Consider the following 24,395-nt stretch of genomic DNA (forward strand, 5'->3'; position numbering starts at 1 on the left):
CTTCGCTCTCTTTATCTGGAAATGTTGCAGCTTGTAGCAGAAAACAGTTTCCATCTGTTTGATATGTGCTGGCTCCAGCTTCCTCAACTGAAAAGCTATTTTTTGTTGTTCTTTTGGTGTTTCTTTGAGATCTTTTTTAAAACTGAATTTCATTGTCTGAGATTAATTTCAAGCGTGTGGATCACTTGCAGTCATGTTTGCCTCCTGATAAAGAAAGTCTTTTGTCTTGAGGGAAGAGTATCATCAGTAAAATGTGATCTTTGAGTACCTGGGACACTCACTCATGAACAGAAAATGTTAGATTACACCACATGCAGTGAAATAGCCACAGCGGTAGCTTCTGAGTGCCGATTAAATGATGTCTTTGGCAGACTTTGGAGAACCGGCGTGAGGAGGCGCGAGCCTACAGCAACCTGGGCAGTGCCTACCACTCTCAGCGGGACTTCGACAAGGCCATATCGTACCATACACGAGTGTTGGAGTTGGCACAAGAGCAGGGCGACAGAGCGATCGAGATGAGGGCATATGCTGGTCTGGGTCACGCTGCCCGATGCATGCAGGTTGGTATAAAGCAGTTTCCAGACATGGTTAAGTGAATCATAAATCACTCCGGGTTGCTCCATACTGTGTAATCTATATGCAGCTGTTAATGTGACAGATAAACACGAGTAATGTTTGCTTCCTGCCATCCTCAGGACCTGGAGAGGGCGCGTCAGTACCACCAACACCAGCTGGAAATTGCTCAGGAGCTGCAGGACAGAGCAGCTCAGGGCCGAGCCTCGTCCAACCTGGGTAGGTCTGTCCAACAGATGTAAGGGGTGGAAGTTAAAACCTGGTGACTACTCGCACAGCTAGCTGGTGACTGCTAAGTAGCTAACACATTAGCCAGCTGGGAACACACTCATGAGGTAAACACACCGATAAAGAGATGAGATGCATCAGGATCTGTCTGATTCAGCTCAGCAGGTGATTGATTGATCACATAGTGCGTTTGCTTCCCAGTAATTAATCCGAGCTGCGTGCTGCAACGTTAGAGCGGAGTCTGCACAGAGGTAAAGTTAGTTTAAAGTTTGTGTTGATCACCTGGAATTGTTTGATCCCAACCAGCCAACCATGAAGAGGAGGGGTGGGATTAACAACAGGAAGCAGTTTCAGGTATGAGGGACCAGTTTGAGCAGGTACCGCATGTTATCCGCATGTTATTAGTTTTATAACTGATACTGATAAGGAGAAGACAAAGGTGGGCGAGCGTCACAGCGTAACCGTAATGAAGCCGCGCTGTCACCCTGGAGGATAGATAGATGACAACACGGAGGAGGAGGGTGGCGGGTTTCTTCTTCTGTGCATTGTGGAGGAGGATAAACATCACAAATAACAAAGTGGAGGGTCTGTGCATCTGCATGAAAGCAGAAAAGATTTGAGCAGCAGCTTGAAACTGATGGTTCATATTCAGTTCAGTTCAGACAGTTTGTTGTTTGAAAAGTTTAATAAAAATACAGTATGATGGCGGAAATAACTACAAACACAGTCGGTGTGATGAACGCCACATGGGACGGACCTAACCAAATGTTTATCTCTCAACTGCCAAAACTGTTGAGAGAAGAGAGGGGCTGATAAAATATTGATTTATTAATCATTTATTACCCTGAAATCACATCAGCAGGCTTAAGGAGCAGCAGGAGTGGGTGTTTTGCTTTTTGCCCTGAGTGTTGGCTCACAGGTGACATACAGGCTGTCCTGTCTTATTTCCGGAGGTTGTTTGGGCCACATTCAGCCTGAAGACAGCCCCCCCACAGCCGCTGATTTGTTGATTTTTAACAGAGCGGATGGACCAGTGGCAGCACCCCGCTGCGCAGCACCACCAACAAACACACACCCAACGGCAGCAGCTGTTATCTCTGCTGCTGCTGCACAGCCTTATGACGGAGGAGCAAACTCTTTATTATAAAATATGTTTCAGTGCAGAAGTAAATAATACAAAGTGTTAATCTAACGCTGAAAATAACAAATCACTGCAGATTAAAATTCAATTAGGCACTCTTAATGTTTAATTCACTGAGAAAACAAACTCAGTGACATAATAAGGCAACGGCAGAAAGCTGCTGCTTCAGCACCACGGACAGCGCCGTGGATTCATCGATACAGCACAGATAGACGACCGGTCGGCGTCATAGACTCTAACTTCACAAAGGATCAATGAGTCAGGCAGACTAGACCAACACATTCAACTAAACGAGGGGCTGGAGAGCCTCACCTACTGCTTCCACCTCCTCTGCATGTTTGTATCTGGTGATATTCTTCAGAAAAGACAGGAGGATTGATCATCAGTCAAAGATAATAAAGAAATGTGGGCTCTTTAACCAAAAGCTGGACTGTCGCCGCTCACAAAAAACATAAATTAACTTAAAATAATTAATCATTTTTAATTGATTATCCATCCGTCCACTCTCTGCCGCTCGTTCAGGTCCAGGTTTGAGTCGATTTCACTCATTATATCAGCAGGAATGATTGTTATCTGCAGCTGGGAGGCAGTGCATTAACAACAGCATCGCTGTGGAAAGAACAGTAACCAGTTTTCATCATACCCGCAGTCTGAATGCAGGAAGTAGCCGTCACTGCTTTGCTCCCTTTGAAGTTCCTCTCACTTCACTCTGCAAACTTAAAAGTAAGCGCTGTCTGTCTTTCATTGAATTCTGTGTGAATGTCATTTTCAAAAAGTGAAAGATTTGATGCAATTTTAGATAAAAGGTGAACATTTCTCACAGTTTCCCCTGAAGAAGTCTCAGTTAACAGATGCAGAAGTCTTTATTAGCCCCCCTGATAAGGAAACTCTGTCCTGGTGACTCCACCGAGACCCGATACACCGGCCGAGTCCTCGATCTGGACCGACTCAGCCGGATCGATCGGCAGCATCCAGTTCACAGACTGTTGTACTTACAAACGATTTTACGATTTTTGTACTATAACTCTTTACTTGTGATACTTCAAACAACTACTCCACCCCAACCTGAGGGAGGGAACTGTTGTTTTGTTAACTACACCACTCTTCATTTCATAACTTTGGGCGCCAGAAACGGCGAGCGACAGCTCCTGCGCCGTAAACCGTTTTTTGAATGCAATATTTCTACATGGTGCTACTGCTATTTTCACTTTAGTAGATTATCTGAGTACTTCATCCTGTATGTTTGAGTGAGAATTAGCTGTAGCTTGTACATGCATGTGTAAAAATGTATGTTCTACAACTTAAGACAGAAGCTGTGGGTGATGTGATGGTCCTGCTCTCCGTCACCTCACCTGCCTTTTGAGGCCCTATCACATGACTGCAGGATGCCTCTCTGGCCAATCAGCACTCATGTTTTATTAACTGGGTTTTGTTTTCTGCGGCCGCAGTGATATCGGAGAGCCCGCGAACCTGACGCCAACGCTGAGTGGACAGCTCGCCGCTCTCTGTGTGTGTGTGTGTTGCCTTGCTCAGGCAACACGAGCGCTGCTTCAGTCACTCTGAACACATTCAGTCTTCGACATCGCGCTCGATTAGAAATGAAGACGTCTGTTGTCAGACGGCTTCGGTGTGCTGTGCAGCTTCCCTCTCAGCGCGTCACTGCAGAGCCTTCAGTTCACTCTCTGTTATTCGCCGTCTGAAATAATCAGAAGTCAAGCACGCGGCTCGCGCTCGGTGCTTTGATGTGTGACTAATAGGCTATTGCTGAAGTTGCTGACGCCCTCCTGACAGACGAGCTGCAGTCTGTGGTTCAGATCAATGATTCAGATCATCATTTATGGATGATACTTTTCTCTGACGCTGAATGCTGACTTGACAACCCTTCATTCTCCTCTTCTCTGTTGTTTCCTGCTCTCTTCTTCTTCCCTTTGTCATTTGCTCCTCTTCTTTTCTTGTCCCTCGTCTCCTCCTCTCCTCTCCTCTTCTCTCCTCTCCTCTCCTCTCCTCTCCTCTCCTCTCCTCTCCTGTCCTTCCTTGGTTGCTCCTTTCATCTCATTTTGCACTCTTGTTTCCTCCTCTTTTGTCTCCTCCTTCCTTTCTTCCCATGCTTCTTTCCCTCTCGCTGCTCTTGCTCGTTTCCTCCTCTCCTCTTCTTTCCTCTCCTCTCAGTATCAACCATCAGGAGCAGTATCAAACCTTCCTGCAGCGTCCTCCGACTCCAGAAATATCTCAGCAGGGGCGTTGACTTGTTGTGGAACTCCTCTGTGATTTGTGACGCTTCCATTTAAAGCTTAATTACCCCTCTTCTTGCACCACACTCCAGTAATGACAGAACACCAGCTTTAATGGGTATTTTCTCTTACCTTGCATGTAGCCATTTCATCTCAGAACAGAGGGAAGAGGCATCACACAGTTCATGATTCAACTTTAATTTTCTGCAGAGAGATCAGCCGTAGCGACACCGAGGCACTTTTTAAGCACGTATGCTGGCTGATAGTGTATGATGCAAGCCTTACCGTAACTTTTCTGCTCTTCTGACTGATGTTTTAAAGTGTTTAGCTTAAAAACTCACCACCTTTGGGGAACCCCCGGTGTGAGTGGAATGGAGCCTTGAAATGACCGAAGTCTGGCGCGTCGGGCTCAACGGCCTCCCGTTGTGTCCAGCCTCAACATGAAAGTCCTCCGGCTCGGTTTCACGTGTCATGTGCCCATGTTGAAGCCATTCTCAGGCAGGTGTGCAACAACCTGCAACGGCAACAAATTTAGCTTAGCCGCAAGTTTAGATTTGTTCCAATAAGTGTTAGAGCGATTACATATCAGCCGTAGTTGGCATTCATTTGCAGGCACGCCTCAGGCTGGTACACACTCGACTTATAGCTCTTTTTTGGTCTCCACCAACTCCTGAGCTCTTTAGCTGTTAAGCTAGCTAAAAAGCTAAAACGTCCTGCAGAGCTGAAGGGAACTCAGCGATAATCCTCTGTGGCTTTGTCGCCACGAACAACACCTTCCATCTCACACACCACGTGTCATTTCTTCCATCAGCGCAGCTTTAAATCAAAACCAGCAGTGTAAGCGGCTCGGCTGGTTAATTGTTAATTGATGGCGGAGCCTTTTCCTCCCCGCGGTGGCAGAAAGGGGATCGCCTCCCCTACCCTAATTGCTCCGTGCTGCCTCAGCCCAATACCCCGTCATCAGATCTCGTCTAATTTTCCACACCTCTAATCCTCACAGCTCCGCTCTCCTCACACCGTGCCCCCCCATCACGCCGGGGAATCCCACCGCGCTGCAGGAAGGCTGCAGATAGCTGGAACCCTTACGCCTCTGAGGAGTGGGGGCTTCGCCTTGAGGGAGATTCTGTATCTGTGTATCTGCACATGTTTAAGAGGAGGGGTGTAACTCTAACCTGCTATTCCTGCCAACTCTGCAGGCTCCTCTGTAATCCTCTTAGCACAAGACCCCGATGAACAAGGTCCCCCTTTCCTTATCAGCAACCTCCTCCTCTTCTTCACGTAGCCCTGCTTCCTTCATACTCTTCAGGACGGAGCTTACGTGAGTCCAGACACACACTGTTGTAGGCACATATATGATGCCTCTGCTCACCAGCTGCATGCACCATGTGTTACATGACACGTCTGCAAACATCATCACGCTGTGACGACGTGTCACACACAGTTTCTCCGGCCTGATATGATGAAGTGGAAATGAAAAATAAAGAGAAACAATCAAACATGCGTCATTACTCTTTTAGCTTCGCAGCCAGATTCAAGCTCGAATGACTATTTTTTTTACACATGCACACCCGTCTATAATTTGCCAATTAAAGATGCAGTAATTAATTTAATTTTAATTAATTGCCTTTGTGCGCCCGGTCTTATTATTCTTTTGTTCTGTCTGCTTTTGTTGGTTTAAATTCAACGTCAGTTTTACTTCCTCTGGTTTGTGCTTCTTTCTCTGTGCTTTCATCGTGAAATGTTCTGTAAATTCTTCAGTTTGACTGACCTGAATCAACACTGATCACCTCTCCCAAGCTTGACTGGTGATGAGGCGTCACAGGTGATGGTGGTTTACAGCTGCATTTTTTTAATGAGGTTTTGAATTCTACATGCTGTCGACTCTAACAAGCCATAGCATGTGTGGTGGTCTTGTTTAAGGATGGCTGCTCTCATTTTTATGAAAGACTTCATCAGTAGAACACAAACTACTTGCTGCTGTTGTCTGTTGTCATGTCTGAGGGTTTTCATGTGTAAACATCACATCAGATGGGTGTTTTCGTCGATATGTTGCTAACTGTGGTTGTGGAAACCAGACAGTTTTGTATAAAACTGAACCACACCTGTGACGTGTTCTGCACTGGCTCCGGATTTGAAGGATCTGTGTGACTTCTGGTTCCTACTGAAGGTGAAACCTGTAAAAACAAATATATCGTTCAATTTGTTTGATCAGCTGCAGACTTTAGTTCAGAACTCGTTACTCAAACTGGGGAAAGAGTGCGTGTGTTGGGACTATTTTCAGCGGCGGATAAATCCACATTCGGTGCTGTGAGTGTTTGTGGCGTGTGTGTGTGTGTGTGTGTGTCAGTCAGAGTAAACCGCAGTGTGTGTGTTCACGGTGATGAAGGAACATGTCAGCCAGAGCACCAGTGAGGCTCGCTGATGGGATTTTGGATATGCAGACTGTTACTTCTGCTTGCTCGTGGGCTCAGTTCATCGTTTCGCTGGATTTGCTGACAATAAGAAAAACAGAAAATCACCAGAGCGACCGGAGCTGGAGCTGAGCCAGGTTGACACAGTGAATCAGACCACAGACTCGGTCTCTTCCACACAGTCTGACATGAAAGCCACATGCAACCTCTTCCATCTGGTGTCTCGACACCCCCCACGTCCCTGCTTCCGCTCGCGCAACCCCCCTCTCATCTGTCCTCCTCTGTGTCTTTACTGTAGAAATAATATGCATTTGATATATATGGCCTCAGCAATGAAACTGAACACAGTGCAGCATTTTATTGGTTCAGTTAGAAATGTAGAGTCCACCCCAGCACTTCAGCACTTACATGGTTCACAGCAACTCGTTTTCTGACTAATGAACAGCAGTTAAATCCCAACATCATGTCAAGCTTTGGATCCCTCCACGTGTTGAAGTGAACGGAGGCTTCAGACCTCGCAGTATTTTTTGCCTCTTAAGACGCTCGCTGTGTCCGAGTGCGGACTCCTCGCCGTCTTTCCGAGAGGAAGAGTGTGTTGTGTTTGGAAAAGCCTAAAAAGATAAAAAACAACTTTTCCTCTGTCTCACAGCAACATCATTCCTCCTCACCTCAGCCATGTCGAGCGATCTGTGCTCCTATTGGTCAGCGATGATGTTGTCGTGTAACGTATGCAAGCCCAGGCGTCGCCGGTTTCCTGTTTTGGAAAGTGGGAGTGAATAATAACACGGCTAATGACAAACCTGCACTGCTGTGAAATCTCTGCACTGTAGCACAGAGCAACGCGACGACTTTCCCTCCTTCCATGTGAAGCAAACTCAGCTTCAGACACTTTTACCACGATTTCATCACATGTGTAGCCATCGAGTGTATTTTCAAGACAAATTGAAACGAATCGGATGGCAAAAACTTTTGAGTCAGCTCATGGAGTTAGCATTAATTAGCCCGTGAGCTATAGTCGATATGCATGTTCAGTGGTTATTTCAGCCGACAGAGCTGCTGCTGTCTGTGTTCTGTCGGCATGGGAAGCTTTGAGCGGCGTAACAGTCACTGAGTTTAAATGCAGTTTGCGTTTTGTCAAAACACAGTGAGAAGAAATCAGACCACGTATATCATCTAACATATCTGCAACAGTAATTAGAAAGGTAGACGTGTGATCTGATTGGATTACACGTCCACCTTAATTGGAGTTAATTAGAGTTTTGCCTCAAACTGTTTCACGTGTTTTCCTGCAGTCTTGCGTGTCGCTGGTGTTTCGTTACCTTGTGAACCCCCCACCCCCCCCCACCCCCCACCTCCGGTGTTCCTGCGTCTGCTGTCTTCTTCTGCTCTCTCTCTCTCGTGTCCCAAGCTTCTTCCTTAACTTCGCTCCACACTTTGTCTGCTTCGGCTCTGTAAACTGGGTTGTTGATAGTATGGAAGACACATCATCACACAGAAAGTTGGGAGGGCCGCCGGGACCGAAGTTTTCCTCTTGGTTTTCCCTGGACGGAGACACGTTTCTCTCCTCTGGATTTCTGCATAGGCAGTAATGAAGTTTGAAGATCCACAGCTGCAGATATTATTAGATTTGTTGAGTTTCTGCACTGTGGCTTTTGAATTATTTACTGGTCTGCACTCAGATTTTTTTCAGGGTTGTGAAAAGCACATGTGCATACATGTTCACACACACACGTTTTCTTTGCTGGTTGGGTATTTCTGTCTCTGTGCATCATTTTGTTAGTGTACCATGCTCATGACGACATGTGTAGCACCCTCTGTTTGATGTTCACCACAAACCAAACCAGCGTTGGATGAATTAGTCAGCAGACTTCAGAGTCGGACGCGAGTCAGACTTGAAGTCTCAGCAGATTTAATAATCGCTCCGCTAACGCTGACAGCTCTGCTAATCACCCAGCTCAGATCTGTCTGTGATTACTCAGACTTCTAAAGAGGAACTCATTCAAGTTGCATCTCCCATCTTCTCACCTCCGTCAGGCATCATTCACCAGATGAAGGGGGAGTATGAGGCAGCACTGAAGCTCCACAAAGCTCACCTGTCCTTCGTCCAGGAGCTGAGTGACTACGCCGCCCAGGGGAGGGCCTATGGCAACATGGGCAACGCCTACCACGCACTGGGCATCTACGACCAAGCTGTGCGGTATCACCGGCAAGAACTGCAGATCTCGCTGGAGGTGAACTCCAGCGCCCCTCAGAGGCAACATTTAGACCCCCGTGTGGAGAGCAGAATTGTGAAATCTCTTTGTGTTTCAGGTGAATGATCGTCCGTCGCAGGCCTCCACTCATGGTAACCTGGCCGTGGCCTACCAGGCGCTGGGCGCTCACGACCGAGCTCTGCAGCACTACCTCCACCACCTGACCATCGCACGAGAGCTCCGGGACACTCAGAGCGAAGCGAGATCGCTAGGCAAGCTACTCCAGAGAGAGATGCACCGTGGGGAGAAGAGCAGGAGTTTAGACGGATTCAAAAATCTCATGTACTCTTCTCATCTTCTCTTTTGCAGCAAACTTGGGAAACTTCCATAGTTGGAGAGGAGAATACGCTCAGGCTTTGCCGTACTACCAGCAGTACCTGGTTCTGGCTCCAGGCTTGCAGGACCTGGAGGGAGAAGGCAAGGTTTGCCACAACCTCGGCTACGCTCACTACTGCCTCGGACAGTACCGAGACGCTGTCAGGTGAGTGTTTCAGTCATGGTTCTCCAGCTTGTGTCACATTCGGTATAAAGCATAAATATTTTGCATGTTTCATCCATTTCGCAGGTATTACGAGCAGGACCTGGCTTTGGCGAAGGACCTCCAAGACAAATTTGCCCAAGCAAAAGCCTACTGTAACCTTGGTCTGGCCCACAAAGCACTGGGGGAGTACAGCAAAGCAGAGGAGTGTCAGAGATACCTGCTTTCTCTGGCACAAGCCTTGGATAACACACAGGTGACCGACGGCCGCCACGTTTGATCGATAAGCTGTAAAAGCTTGTCCTGTACGCAGGAAGTGGTTGTTAATCAGCGACTGGGTGGTGATATTTGTCTGCAGGCAGTTTTCAGGGCCTTTGGGAACCTGGGCGATGTGTGTGTGTGTCGGGGAGATCTTCCTGGAGCTGTGAGGTTCTACCAGCAGCAGTTAACCCTGGCTCAGAAGGTCAACGACCACAAAATGGAGGCTGACGCCTACTCAGCACTGGGATCGGTTCACAGGTCGACAAAAATTTTACACCTCATGATTTCTCTGCTTTCCTTCGTTCTTCTTCTCTTACCCCTCTGTTCTTCCTCCCGCTTCAGGCTGCTCCGGCAGCTGGACGCGGCCTTGTCCTTCCACAGCCAGGAACTGACCGTTCGAAAGGACCTCGGCGACCAGCAGGGGGAGTGCCGCGCCCTCGGCCACCTGGCAGCGGTGCACATGGCCCTGGGAGACTATGCCACAACCTTCCAGTGTTATGAGGCGCAGCTGGGCCTGGCACAGGGACTCCGGGACGCCCGTCTGGAGGCCCAGGTCCACGGGAACATGGGCATCACCAAAATGAACATGGGGGTGTTCGAGGAGGCTATTGGCTATTTTGAGCAGCAGCTGGCCATGCTGCAGCAGCTGAGTGGGACTGAGAGCATGCTGGACAGAGGCAGGGCCTATGGGAACCTGGCAGACTGCTATGATGCTCTAGGAGACTATGAGGAGGCCATTCAGTACTACGAGAAGTACCTGACGATGGCTCAGAGTCTCAACCATGTTCAGGACCAGGAGAAAGCCTACAGAGGACTCGGCAATGCGCACAGGTGAGCTAAACGAGGAAATATGAATAAGTTAGATGAGAAGATAAAACACTCAAATGTCTGAATGATGCTAGAGACAGCCAGCATTTAGCTTAGCCTAGCTTAAAGACTGGAAATAATGGAAACAGCTAGCCTGACTCACAACAAGGGTTAAAGAAATCAGCCTAGCAGCACCTTTAAAGCTAACCTTGTTTGTTCTGTCACATGAAAACCCCAAATGAAATACATGAGTATGTTCTAACATGAGCAGCTCTACATGTTCCCTCGCTGCCGGTCTCCGTGCTAAGCTAAGCTCGGCAGTGGCGTCGTTCTCCTCGTCTATCCCAGTATTTCCCAAAATGTCAAACTAATTTAATTTGTATTTTAAATTCTTTAAATTAATTTCCTCTGTGACTGTACTCGGCTGTCGTGCATGATTTGCACTCATCACAGCTTTTCAACTAATGCCGAACATGGAAACTGGATTATGTTTCTCAATTACAGGCTAGAAAACAGAAAGCAAGGAGAAGGATGAGGGTCTGATGTCTTTAAAATGTGTTTAACGTGCATTTTTCAACGGGCTCTTCGCTCGGTCATTGTTTGGTTCAGAGCTCCAGACTTTGCGTTAATATTTATGTCATATTTCTGTTCCCATTAGTTTTGACGTGCTTTTGCAACAAGAATCGCAAATCAGCTTTTCTTGCCTCAAGCGACCACATTTCAAATTAAAGCCATAAGAATAGTGAAAAGAATAATCAGAATTCGGTTACAATGATAATGGTAATAAGCAGCAGTACAGAGAGTTTTCCCCCTCATATGAAACCATACAAGTCATGTTCGCTGACAGCAGCTTAACGACGGGTTTCATCCATCTGTTTCTGCTCTCTGGAGCGAGAGTACGATGGAAATTAGAGCAGAGTCACCGATTTAGCTTTTTTGGCTCTTTTTCTTTCTCTCTCCGAGGACGTTTTTCACAGCGCGAAATGAAAATGTCGTGTGATTGAGGATCCGTTTGCTTTCTTCTTTGTTTGCTTAAATTGCCCACATGGGTCCCTGCGGAGCTCAGAGGGCTTTGATAGTGCAGGTATTTTTTTTTTAAACTACAGGTACGTTGAGTGTTTGCACAAACAAAGCGGGGAAATACGAGTGGATGATGGCGTCCTTTGGTTTCCCTCCCCCTCCCTCTTCCTCCTCACTCTTCAGGTCCATGGGGAGTCTCCAGCAGGCGTTGGTGTGCTTTGAGAAGCGGCTGGTGGTGGCTCACGAGCTGGGTGGAGAAGGCGGGGGTAAGGCCCAGGCTTACTGGGAGCTGGGAACCTTACACAGCCAGCTGGGCAACTATGAGCAGGCCCTCTCCTGCCTGGAACACCAGCTTAGCATCGCACGCACAGCAGGGGTAAGGCCTTACCTGCGACAGGTGCTGGTTTCAGCTGCATGTTTCTCTTCTAGGCCTGAATATGATGAGTTATCTTTTTTTTCCATGAGACAAAAGTAGTAAATCCTGCTTTAACTGTCAGGATAAATCCTTGGAGGCAGAAGCAAGTGATGCACTCGGAGGCGTTTATCAGCTGATGGCAGACAACGAGACAGCGCTACAGGTTTGTGCAGATTCATGACCTCGTGACTCAGGAGTTCACAGTTTAAAGTATTTCTTGCAGACAGTTAGAAGAGTTAGAAATGACCGTCATGTCTTTACACTAAATATAGAAATCTATAGCCAGCAGACAGTTAGCTTAGCTTAGCATCAAGAGTTCAGGCTGTGTTCACCCTGCAGACTCACTGCACTCTGCCAAGAAATAGTCCCACACATAACCTCCAGCACAACCACGCCTTTACACTTTGGCTTTCAGTCAAATAACATAAATGGTGTTAGTTATGGAGCTTTAGAGATGCTGGCCGGACTAGCTCGGCTGACCGTCTCCTGGCTTTAGCTTCGAATGTAGCGATGCGAGAGTGGCGTCGATCTTCTCATCTCCGACCACGCTCTCCTGTCGCAGTGGCATCAAAGGGCTCTGGACATAGCAGAGCAGACGGGATGTGTGAGGAGTCAGGGTCGAGCCTACGGCAACCTGGGCCTGACCTACGAGGCTTTAGGAAACCACGAGCGGGCCGTGGTCTTCCAGGAGCAGCACCTGAGCGTGGCGGCGCAGACCAACGACCTGATAGCGAAAACTCTCGCCTACGGGAGCCTGGGAAGGACACACCACGCCCTGCAAAACTATGCACAGGCTGTGATGTACCTGCAGGAAGGTAAGGAGGTTAGATCAGCATGTGAAAGACCAGAGACGACTTTTGTCTAATTAGTTATTAATTGATACGTTGATACAGATGATGAATAGAAACTATTCTGATGATGGTTGAAGTGATTTTTCCTGTAGAAACATTTGATGTTTCAGCTTCTTAGATGTTTGATTTTGTATTTGTACCAATCAACTTTAATTAGATAAAATTTTGAGTGCAGGACTTATACTTTTAGCCGAGTATATTTAAAGTGTGGTTTTAGTACTTTTACTTCAGTAAAGCTGAATTCTTCCTCATCGCTGTGCAGCGGACCTTCGGATAAACAGGACCTAAATCAAGATGCAGCACGTGTCTGATAGGACTTTCTGTTTTCCTTCATGTTCAAAAGAAATCTGTTTTTTGAACATGTTTCAACAAACTCTTGACTTGTGATGAAAGCGAGGGGGAAAAGTTAGTCACAGTTTTACCTTCCCCTGCAGCCACACACACTCGTTCAGGGAGGCTCTGGCTCGGAGCGCACACTTTGATCTGCATGTATCTGATTTAAAGTCGCCCGCCGCTCGGAGATGCTTCTTGTTCCTGCAGTCGAATGTCTGAGCTTCACTGCGCAGGATAATGCATGTGCAGAGGTTTTTGTGACATCACAACTAGTTTGGAAGCTAATTCTGCTCTAAAATTCATCTTAAACATGTGCGATGTGGAAACTTGTCTCCTGGACTGAGAATTGACTCCTCAGTGAAGCAGGAAACATCTTGTGTTCAACGGTTAAACTGAGATAATCACATATTTATGGCTTCTGGAATTTTAAATGAGGGGAAAAGGACAGAAATTATTATCCAAAGTATTTTATAGACATCTTAAAATGTGGATCTTTGAAGTTGTTTGGGCCTGACAACAGTTTGTGAAGCCGTCTGAAGCATGAAAGGTGTTTCCGAGTCTGACACAGCCACTAATAGAAGATCAGCTCTGGAGCGTGTTCTCCTTCAGGCAGGCTGTTGTCAATAATCCTGTTTGATTCAACTTCTTCTCTAACTAGGCTACGCTCACAAACACATGCACACACGTCAGCTTTAAAACGATCTCCTGACTCCGGCTGAAGCCTATATTCTGATGTATGAAACAGCAGTTCAGCACACACACAAACTGAAGCTGAGACACAGTAAAAAAAAAAAAAAAAACACCTAAAGGGTTCATTTATGAGCTCCTTCAGGCTCTGCCGGGCCTGTTCGACACGGTCACGGTTTGTCACTTTACTCACAGATCCGCTGGATTTTAATTGATCATTAACTCAACAAGCAGCGAGGAATCAGACGCAGAGTTGAAGTGAGGACGAAGCCTGAGAAACATTCACACGAGCGCCTCCAATTAACCTCCCAAACCGATGGAAAGAAACGCAGATACCGAACATCACAGGGCCAGACAGACACAAACAGACAGAGAAGCGCCAATCGAACGTTGATTTTTTATGAGATTCTGCTCAGTCGGAGAGTCTGATGAGGACTAATTACAACCTGTCTGCTCGGGCTCAGCGGGGGGGATGAAACCTATCTGAGACAGGCTGAAGAGCAGCCACGACAGCTCTGAATGTGCATCAGCCTGATAAGAAGATGCAGAAAGACAAAAGGAACAATGAGAGAGAAAGAGCGCGAGCGCCCTGGGCTCGGTTCAGGTTCGCTTCGACGCAGCAACAGTTGTCAAAGTGCTTTCAAAGAGCTGCTTTCAGATCAGCCTCCAGGAGCCGGCGTCTGATCTCCTCTCTGTCCGTCTGTCCGTCCACATCCTCCTCAGGTCTGCGCCTGGCAGAGCAGTTAGGACGGAGGGAAGATGAAGCTAAGATCCGCCATCGCCTGGGCCTGTCTCTGTGGGCCAGCGGAAACCTGGAGGAGGCGCAGCACCAGGTGTGTGTGTGTGTGTGTGTGCGTGTGTGTGCGTGCACGCTCACGGCTGCACACCTGCAACAGCTTCACCTTCCTCAGACGCTGCTCCACAGGTGTGGTGTCAGGATCAGGGACTGTCTCAGGCCCGTTCTGAGATCACGCCGCCTGTAAATTTAAAAATCTAATTTAAATCATGAAGGACGAGTCGTGTGACATCAGCATGAATCAGGAAGTGCTGAGTCATGTTTAGAGCAGCGTTCAGAGCCAACAGTGTTTAAAAGAATTACATAATAGAGGTAAAGCCTTGAGATAAAGTGGATTAAATGTTTAACTTTTAAAAGTGTAGATAGTTTATACGCTGTAGTTTCTCACCATCAAACCACCAGACACGTTGAATTGTACAAAATCAGGCCTTGTTATGCGTAAATTACAGTAAATGAAACAGAATGTGATCACCTGCTGATCCTTTTAGCTTCTACTCACCTGAAAACAGCACAAAGACATTATATTTAATGTTTGTGCTCATCAGCTTCATTTATTTTTGTAAATATCTGCTGATTCTGAATCTGATGCAGCAACATGTTTCAAACACGTTGTGACAGGAGCATCAAAAGACTGAGAAAGATGTGGAACGCTCCAAAAACACCTGTTTGGATCATTCCACAGGTAAACAGGCTGATTGGTAATAGGTGATAGTATCATGATTGAAAGGCTCAGTGGTTCACAGCGAGGATGGAGCGAGGTTCAACACTTTGTCAACACATGATTGGATAAAGAGATTAATACCTGAACTCAGGAACACTTCAGGAAACTGCTGTCAGGAAACACAGTTTGATTATTAATGATTGATTCTGGTTTTATTGAGGTTTGACAGAGTTCAGACTGTTTTGGTATCAGCCAAAGTGCTTCATGTTGTCTTCACTCTCATCACTGCCAGAAAAAACACAAGCAGCCAATCAGCTGCAGTGTAGCTGAGGAGAAATAAAAATCCAGCTAGATGATTATTGATTATAGGTGATCAATCAGATTGACAGTTCAGTCGTATTTATTTTGATATGTAATTATTATTTTTCCTTTTTCTTTGCACCTCAGCATATTAAGTATTTATGTGTGTATTATTCTTTTAACATTTTATTTATTTTAAACATTCTTCTTTTCATGTTTTTCCCTTTAAACAAAGTAGATGTGATATTTATCTGATAATGAAGTTTAAGCAACTAAAAATTACATCTGTGCAATTTCTTGCTTTAAAAAAAAGATGAGGTTCATAATCCAGAACAGAGCCACAGACATACTTTACGTCATCATTTCCAGTTTATTCTATTCTTACTTCTGTTCTACTCCATTAAAGGTGAAAATGTATTGTTTATGCTTTATTTGCTTGTTACTTTGCACATTTGTCGTGAAAAACATGTCATCAGTTAAAGAAATCTGATGAAATTACCAAACAGTTCATAAAACAATTAAATCAGCTCCAAATGCTGGAAGTAACAGTATAAAATCGTCTGTTCTGCCTCATGAACGACGTTACTGTTGAATCTTAAATTACATTATGCTGATATTTATGTGCTTGTGTTGGATTATATCTTTTTATTACTTTCATATGGAGGATGTGAGCAGTTTCTCACACAGAGAACTTGTGAAGTGATCCAGATCCTACAGTTGCACTTTCAAAAGCACTTTCAAAGGCAACATGATCGCTGTTCAGCTGTTTATGAGCAGCCCTCCTTTAAACTCAATTCCCACATTGATAGAGAGAAGAAAAGCATCAAGTCTCAACTCTTCAGATTGTGGTGTGTTTGTAGTGCCCCCCAGTGGTTAGTATTGTAACAGCAGGCACTTCCAGCTCTCTGCTTTAGAATAATGTGTTGTGCTGTGTGCTGTGTACAGTCAGGTGAAAGTCCTGAAATGAGTGTAAAAACAGATTCAGGATGAGTGTGATGATGAGTCTAAACCCAGCTGTTCTCTGTTTATATGTGTGTGCGCTCGTCTGGTGCGTCGGTATTGATGTGATGTGTGATTGCTTTGCTTCAGTTGTACAGAGCGTCCATGCTGTTTGAGACGATCCGTCACGAGACGCAGCACAGCACAGATTACAAGCTCTCTCTGTTCGATCTGCAAACCAGCTCGTACCAGGCGCTCCAGAGGGTCCTCGTCAGCCTAGGTGAGTCACCTGTTCTCTGCTGTTGCTGTCACCTGATGTCTGAGCGCATTTGTTTTTTTTTGCCTGCATCCGCCTCACATTTATCTTCTGTGTTGCGCCTCAGGCCGGCACGATGAGGCGTTGGCCATAGCGGAGCGAGGGCGAACACGTGCCTTTGCAGATCTCCTGGTCGAGCGTCAGAGAGGAAGCCAGCAGGCGGCGAGCAGTGACCCTTACATCCCGGTGACCGTGGAGAACATCCTGGAGACGGTGAACGGTCAGAGGGCCGTGGTCCTCTACTTTTCTCTGGCTGGAGGCTTTCTGTACAGCTGGCTCATATCTCCAGGATCAGGTACACGTCAGCACACCACACAGTCACGTAGAAAACACACATCTTAGGGGAAACATCACTTCCAGTTAACCTCCACAGACGTCCATGATCAGTGTCAGTCAAAGAGGGAAGGCGAGGCCTCCAGACACTGATTCCAGTGAAGGCAACACGGGTTCAGATTTCTCCCGCCAATGTTTCTGGCATCAGAAAGCTGAGGAGTCATTCTGAGAGAGTCTGCCGACCGAGAGAAGAATTCACTCTTGGCTGCCAGAGGAGGCTCTGTTATTTCACAAAAAAATGCAAAGCGGTTATTTTTATAGTTTTGGTTTACCAACTCTTATTAGCAGCAAAAAAAAACCCTGACTGTGCAGTAACAGAGCTCAAACACACACACACACACACACACGCACACGCACAATAATAGAAACCTGGATACAGAATGACACAAGCTCTTCGCCTTTTATTCATGTCAGATGCCAGATAACTTTTAACTCTTCTCGTCATCAGCTTTGCACTTTAGACTCAGCTTTCACTCTGCCATGAAGGTGACTCTCTTAATGCCTCTGAACTGTGTTTCCAGTGGTCTTATATGTAGTGTTTAGCAGCAGCTAGCATTAGCATCCACCAGTGACCTCGCCAGCTTGCGCCGTCTTCCCCCCAGCGTCGTTCGTTACCTGAGCCTGAGTGAGATCCACGCTGTCGTTCACAGCAGCGATGCCTCATTCTGATTGGCCAGTTTAAGAAGCAGCTGGCAGGTCAAATTCAAACATGTTTACACAAAGTTATTGATGGCGTTAAGATGTGTTGCACTGCAGTGTTGGGATATTTTGCGGGGTGTCAAACCTGAAATCCACCCACCTGCCTGCAGCTGTGGCTCAAAAAGGCTAAAACAAGCTAAAATATGAACTGATCCAGAATCTAATGAGTGTCTCTGTGTGACATTTAGCCACCACGCTCACTCTCCTCAGTGGATGCACCCTTTTATTTTGGACTCTCTGTGGTCTGTCCTCTTGCGCCACCTTCAGGCTGAAATGTCAGCCGTGTGTATCTCATAATGTAATTATCATGGCATTTGAGGACAGAAGGGAATAAACCTTTGGATTTTAATCACTTTGTGACCTTAATGACCACATGACCTTTCCTCTAAGGCCGCCCTCAGGGGATCTTCATATTTGTTGCCTCATCACTTGTTTCTTCAATCCAGCACGTTTGTATCGGGGTTTGCAACAAACACTGCAGCTTCTATGATCCACTTGCTTCTTGGGCTTTAGACTTTTAGCCTTGTTAATAATTAAGTTATTTCCCCAAATCTGCCCTGCATACTGAGTCTGGAGCAATCTGTATGCAGACAGCTTCAAGACCAGATTCAAAACAGATCCTGTCCCAGTTTTTTAGTTATTTTGCAGTAACACCCCTCACCAAGCCTCACGGAGCCTAACCACCATATAGTATAGCCTACAAGCAGAGAAATGAACGCAGTGGACTAATTCTCTCATGTTCCTCCTGAAATGCTACAACAGGTATCGTGAAGTTTAACGAGGTGTACCTTGGAGAGGCCGGGGCGGAGGCGTCTGAGCTGCAGGACGGTGGTGGTGGGAGCCCACAGGGTGGAGGAGGAGCGGGCGGAGGTCCTCTGGCTCTGGAGCAGTACATCAGCAACGCTCGAGAGGCTCTGGGAGTGGACAGCCATTACAGCAGGTCTTTCCTTTCTCTTTGTCAGACGGTTTGATTCTGTCGTGGACCACGAACACATGACACACATCGATCCAACATGGACATAAAAAGACAAAAAATATAACATGACACAAATTTGTGACTTTGGTGATCAGCTGACTTTTACGTTAGCGCCACCTTGAGGTTCACATTTGTGTTTTTTGACCAAAATGTGAACTGTTGGACAGATTGCTGTGAAACACATTCATGTTTCACTTCATTTAGCACCAATTGGCTACCGCTAACACACTAAACTAAGATTGTGAACATGCTAAACATACCTGCTAAACATCAGCATGTTCATGGAGAGCTTGTTAGCGTGGCTAATGCTCTCCGCTCAGCTGTGCTGTGCTTACGTAGGACCTCACAGAGCAGCTAGCAGGGCTGCAGCCTCCAGCTTTTATTACCCCGAGTCGTCATTCATTAAAACACACAGGAAGAGAAGGAGGTCCCCCGCACTCCTTCTCTACTGCCGTATTTCTTTACTCTCAGTTATCCGGCCGGCAGCTTCAGGCCTTGGTTGGCACAACTGGACGACTTTGTAAATCACAACCATGTGTCCTGTCAGCAAATCACAAACTGCATCTCAACTTTCTGTGAAAACCACTGCATTGGGGTCACGTGTGTGTGTGTGTATGTGTGTGTGTGTGTGTGTGTGTGTGTGTCTTCCTGTGTGTGTGTGTTTGTCTGGAGCCTTCCCTCCATTATGTGTGATGATTATGGATCCTGCTCATCCATAGCATGACAAGTATTTGCACATATGCAGCATTAAAATGTTTTCCAACCCAGCAGTGGAGTTTTACGGCCCTCCAGCTCGTATCCAGGCAGCGGAAACTGATATTTTAGCACAAATCGAACCTCCTTGAGCTGTGAGAAGTGCCGCCAGAGGATTCCATAAAAAGTAATGCTGTTTGCCGTTGGACAAGTGCGAGCGCCATCAGTTCAGTTCATAAAGCCCGAGCCTGGTGATTAATTGTTGTAACGAGTCATTCTCTGCCAGCACAAGCATGACTTATTATTTCATAAGCAGGACATTATCACTGAACTTGCTTTCAGTTTCCTGTTTTATTATACTAAAATATTTCCTGAAAGCATCACCGACGTTCAAAGTGACTTGTAAAGAAGAAATAACAGAAGCAGTTAAACACACCCCGGCTCCATTCAGCAGACTCATGAGCTTTGTTGCTACTTGGTCTGGTTTGACCGCTAGCTTATGGTAGCTAATGCTTGCTAATATTAGTGAATAGGCCTGCTTTAGCGAATATTAATGAACAAACGGTCAGGAAACGCTCCATTAACGCTTACATGTGACTATTAGACAGGAAGCAGGCTAGACTAATGGAGCACAGATAAGCTATTAAAGATATAAATCAATACAAGGTGATATGATTGAGCACGATAAATCCACTAATAATCCTAATATTCTTAACTCAGTATCTTTTCTTTTGCTGATCTTGAATGATAATATAAAAATTGGTATATTCACAAAATTCTAAATTACTGGAATTACTCACTATTCAAACAAGACTCATATGGCTCTAACAGCTACATTTGTTTTAGCATTTGACATCCTGTAAGTCTTACTTGTGGGCACAGGGGGCGCTGTTCAGCAAAAGGGAAACCTTTCACTTTAATGTTTGCATTAACATGATACAAGTAGTGTGAGTCTTCTATGCTAAGCTAACACATGACGACTGATGATGAAGAAAGGTAACTGGTTTTGTTGCTCAGTGTAGCTTGGTTAGCGTGATGTCGTTATAACGGTTCTTCCTGTGTGATCGTCTGTTTGCAGGGTTTGCTCCAGCAGCGAGACGGAGAGCGAAGCCGGAGATCTGCTGGAGCAACAGTTCGAGGAGCTGAACAACAGACTGACCTCAGCCGGCGACCCCACAGGCTACCTCCGCATGGTGTCCAGAAACAACCTCTTTAACAGGTGTGACTGTGGCTTTTTATCACTGCTGTCAGATGTTTTGTACACAGTCGTGGTCCCCAGAGGATGAACCGCACTGGCTGTTTAACTCCAGCACTGTTATATCTTATCTTATCTTATCTTATCAGCCTCAGCTGGACTCTGTTTGTAGTGATAGCTGGTTAACGTCAGCGTGTCAGCACGTCATTGTGAGCATGTTAGCATGTTAGCATTTAGCTCGAAGCAGCACTGTGCAGCCTCACAGAGCCGCTGTCGTGGCTGTGGATTGTTAGCCTTGTTTTTTAGTCACTCTCTGCAGGGTGTGTGTGTGTGTGCGTTATGTGTGTGTGTTTCTGGTTTTAACAGGAGCTGTCAGAGCATGACGAGCCTGTACAGCACCACAGTGTCTCCAGTGAAGGACAGCTCGTCGTCTCCTCTCAGCCGACTGAGCAACATCAGCAAACCCCCCCTACGAGCCCTTTACGACCTACTCATAGCGCCGATGGAAGGGGTGTGTATGCGTGTGTGTGTTTGCTTCAGTGGGCTGTGTGTTTGTACTTCCCTTGATATTAATTCTACCTTTCCGTCTTGTCTTGCCTGCAGGGCCTGATGCACAGCAGCGGCCCCGTGGGCCGACACCGGCAGCTCGTGCTGGTGCTGGAGGGAGAATTGTACCTGATCCCATTCGCCTTGCTCAAAGGCAGCTCCTCCAATGAGTACCTTTATGAAAGGTTCAGCCTCATTTCTGTCCCGTCTTTAAGCAGCCTGGCAGCCACAATCAAGGTGGGAAAATCATATATTCTTTAAAATTTTTATCAAAACACTGTGTTTGTCCCCTTTTTTGTAATAATATGTAAATTGATAGATTTTGTGTTTGTTTCGATGAATTCTGCTCCTCTCACATCCTTGTCCATATGTTGTTTGTTGTATTCTCTGATTTTGTGTTTAATTTAGTGTAACAGTGATATTTTTGGCTCCTTAAATTGTTAAAAACCTCTTAAAGCACCTGTCTAAAGACCTGCGTTCGACCCACAGCCTCATCCTCGCCGCGGCGGTCCCTTGCTGTGCTCAGACGGAGGTTCAGTGGCTGCTGTGGTTGGAGCTCCTCGCCTGCCCCCCTCTGTGATGGGCCGCTGGCTGTGGGGCCCCTTGCCTTCAGCCCAGGAAGAGGCTCTTTGGCTGGGGGAACAGCTGGGATGTCACCCCCTCTCTGGTGCGAACGCCACAAAGGAGCGTGTTTTAGCGGCTCTGAGCCAGGCTGAGTGCGTTCACTTTGCCACTCATATATCCTTTAAGCTCGCCGCTTTGATCCTCACCCCCAGCCAAGAGCATGCCGGAGGCGAGGGTGCCGGCAGGCAACCCCGGGAGAAATCACCGTGTGGGGCGTTGAGCTCAGGTGAGACGGCGGGTCAGGACGGAAAGATCAGGGGTTCCTTCGTGAGTCACGGCAGCCCAGAGAGGCTCAGAGGAGCCGAGGACGCCAGCGAGGATGGAGAAAGTGTGTGTGAGGTGGAGAGTGTGTGCGACAGTCCGCCACTTCATGACTTCCTCCTCACTGCTGCGGACATACTGGACCTGTGCTTGACCGTCAAACTGGTGGTTCTGAGGTATAACTATTCACAGATCCAACGTTTAACAAAGCCTGTTAGGTTTGAGCGCCCCCCCTGACCTCTGACTCGTCGCCTCAGGTTGTACCCGGAGTCCAGCAGCAAGGTGACGGCAGACGGGGTGGTGGGTCTGACCCGAGCCTTCTTGGCCGCGGGGGTCCAGTGTGTGTGCGTCTCTCTGTGGCCTGTACCGATCGCTGCCTCCAAACTGTTCACGCACACCTTCTACACCGCCCTCCTGAACGGCACCAAAGCCAGCGCAGCTCTGACGGAGGCCATGAAGACACTGCAGAGCAGCAAGCACTTCTCACACCCCTCCAACTGGGCTGGTGAGCAAACAACTCAAGGTCCACTCACCACTTACATCTCACGGTCTTCATCAGCTGGTGGACTCAGTTTTTATCATGTGACCAAACTCTGTCCACGGGATCTGATTTGCCTTTAATGTTCCAACAGTGCCAAGTCAAGTTGAAGGGCCTGATGTGTAGCGACCATTATATACAATGTCAAATATATAACGTCAGATCCCAGAGATGGAAATTTCAGCTTAGTTGCACAGACGTGTTCAGGTTAATTGCAGGTGCTGATTTGGTTTCAGACACGATTCAGTTAAAAATAAACTAAAAAAGTCAGATTTATTCAGTATTTTATATGAATCACACATGAAGATGAGAGAAGCCCGGACTGGTTTGGATGTATCCCTCATGTAGTGTGTTTAATGTGTGTCCTCCTTCAGGTTACATGCTGATCGGCAGCGATGTGAAGCTGAACAGCCCCATGTCGCTGGTCGGCCAAGCCCTGGCAGAGATCCTGCAGTACCCAGAGAGGGCCCGGGATGCCCTCAGAGTGCTGTTACACCTGGTGAGACACCTTCGCACCTCTGAGGAGATTAACAGTGTCACCTTTTCCATCACTGTTAACTGAACACTTTAAGATGTGTTATATCAGCTTTATGAGTGGACTCTCCTTCAGATCTTATAAAAACCTGCTGCTTTGAGTGAGACTCCAGTGGCGACTGTGGCCTCATCCCCTCTGATTTTAATAATCAAAAGAACACAGTGAATTGAATCTTTAGTAAATCTGTTTCCACATAGAGCTGAAATCATGAGGTAATTGACAGAAAATGGATTATTTGGTGAATCATTTAGTCGCTGAAGTTGTTTCTTTTTACTGCTACCAGCTTCTTAAATGTGAATATTTAGTAAATTGCTCTGATAATAAATGAATTATTTTGGGTTTTGGACATTTGAAGACGTCACCTTGAGCTCAGAGACTCCCATCACCATGACTACCTCTCATCCCAACCCCAATCTCATGATCCACACTTTCCCTTTTTATGGAGAGATGAGTCAGCGTCATCATCATCAAACCTCCAGCAGAGCGTGTTGCTAAGTGCTCCAGCCCCTGAAATCCCCAAAATATCCTGAACGGCAGCTCAAGGTGCATCTTTTTTACATCCTGAAACCTCTTTCTGTCCGCAGGTCGAGAAGTCTTTGCAGCGTATTCAGAGTGGTCAGTGTAACCCGATGTACACATCGCAGCAGAGCGTCGAGAACAAGGTCTGTGTGCTCAAAAGGCAGCCTCTGAGTTTTTAGCAAAAACAATAGTGCAGAAATACTCTGTAAGTAAAAGCACTGCATTAAAAGGCTTATGTACTGTAAGTAAGTACAAAGTATGAGCATCAAAATACACTACAAAAGAAGCCATTATGCAGAATAATATATGTAATTGGATTATTGATGCATTCATGTGTTCCTCACTTTAATGCTGCAGCAGGTGGAGCCGGTTTTAATTACTTTATCTCCTGCTGGCTAGCTTATATAATTAATATTTTATTTCTTAATTGTATTTTGTATTATTAATTGTTAATATGAATGTAGTGGAGTGAAACATGGTGGCATAGAAGCGTAAAGTAGCAGAAAATGAAAATACTCAAGTACAAGTACATCAGTTGAGTGTGTCCTCGCTCGTGTCCCCCGTGTCTCCTCTCCTCTCCTCTCTCAGGTGGGTGGGGTGCCGGGGTGGCAGGCCCTCCTGTCTGCTGTGGGCTTCCGGCTGGACTTCTCTGGTAGCGGTGCTGGACTCCCGGCGGCGGTTTTCTTCCCGACCTCAGACCCTGGAGATCGGCTCCAGCAGTGCAGCACCACCCTACAGTCCCTGCTCGGTACCGCAGCTTTTCCTTTATTCAAAGT

At 46.6% G+C, this 24,395-nt stretch overlaps 1 protein-coding gene across 1 annotated transcript in view; it reads left to right on the top strand.

Moving 5' to 3' along the window:
• The window catches only part of ttc28 (tetratricopeptide repeat domain 28), a 102,174-nt gene that overhangs the window by 72,697 nt on the left and 5,082 nt on the right, over nucleotides 1-24,395 (top strand). The window contains exons 7-29 of the mRNA XM_041959757.1: nucleotides 372-560; nucleotides 696-792; nucleotides 8,619-8,815; nucleotides 8,895-9,048; nucleotides 9,146-9,317; nucleotides 9,402-9,570; nucleotides 9,673-9,833; nucleotides 9,918-10,406; nucleotides 11,586-11,778; nucleotides 11,900-11,980; nucleotides 12,380-12,632; nucleotides 14,412-14,521; nucleotides 16,535-16,664; nucleotides 16,768-16,995; nucleotides 18,495-18,672; nucleotides 20,480-20,620; nucleotides 20,963-21,107; nucleotides 21,200-21,379; nucleotides 21,632-22,203; nucleotides 22,285-22,532; nucleotides 22,940-23,064; nucleotides 23,685-23,762; nucleotides 24,208-24,367. Of these exons, the coding sequence (XP_041815691.1) occupies nucleotides 372-560; nucleotides 696-792; nucleotides 8,619-8,815; nucleotides 8,895-9,048; nucleotides 9,146-9,317; nucleotides 9,402-9,570; nucleotides 9,673-9,833; nucleotides 9,918-10,406; nucleotides 11,586-11,778; nucleotides 11,900-11,980; nucleotides 12,380-12,632; nucleotides 14,412-14,521; nucleotides 16,535-16,664; nucleotides 16,768-16,995; nucleotides 18,495-18,672; nucleotides 20,480-20,620; nucleotides 20,963-21,107; nucleotides 21,200-21,379; nucleotides 21,632-22,203; nucleotides 22,285-22,532; nucleotides 22,940-23,064; nucleotides 23,685-23,762; nucleotides 24,208-24,367 (4,450 nt within the window). The remainder of the gene's footprint in view (nucleotides 1-371; nucleotides 561-695; nucleotides 793-8,618; nucleotides 8,816-8,894; nucleotides 9,049-9,145; nucleotides 9,318-9,401; nucleotides 9,571-9,672; nucleotides 9,834-9,917; nucleotides 10,407-11,585; nucleotides 11,779-11,899; nucleotides 11,981-12,379; nucleotides 12,633-14,411; nucleotides 14,522-16,534; nucleotides 16,665-16,767; nucleotides 16,996-18,494; nucleotides 18,673-20,479; nucleotides 20,621-20,962; nucleotides 21,108-21,199; nucleotides 21,380-21,631; nucleotides 22,204-22,284; nucleotides 22,533-22,939; nucleotides 23,065-23,684; nucleotides 23,763-24,207; nucleotides 24,368-24,395) is intronic.

Source organism: Chelmon rostratus, chromosome 19 (assembly GCF_017976325.1).
Source record: "Chelmon rostratus isolate fCheRos1 chromosome 19, fCheRos1.pri, whole genome shotgun sequence".
In the NCBI taxonomy this organism is placed as follows: domain Eukaryota; kingdom Metazoa; phylum Chordata; class Actinopteri; order Chaetodontiformes; family Chaetodontidae; genus Chelmon; species Chelmon rostratus.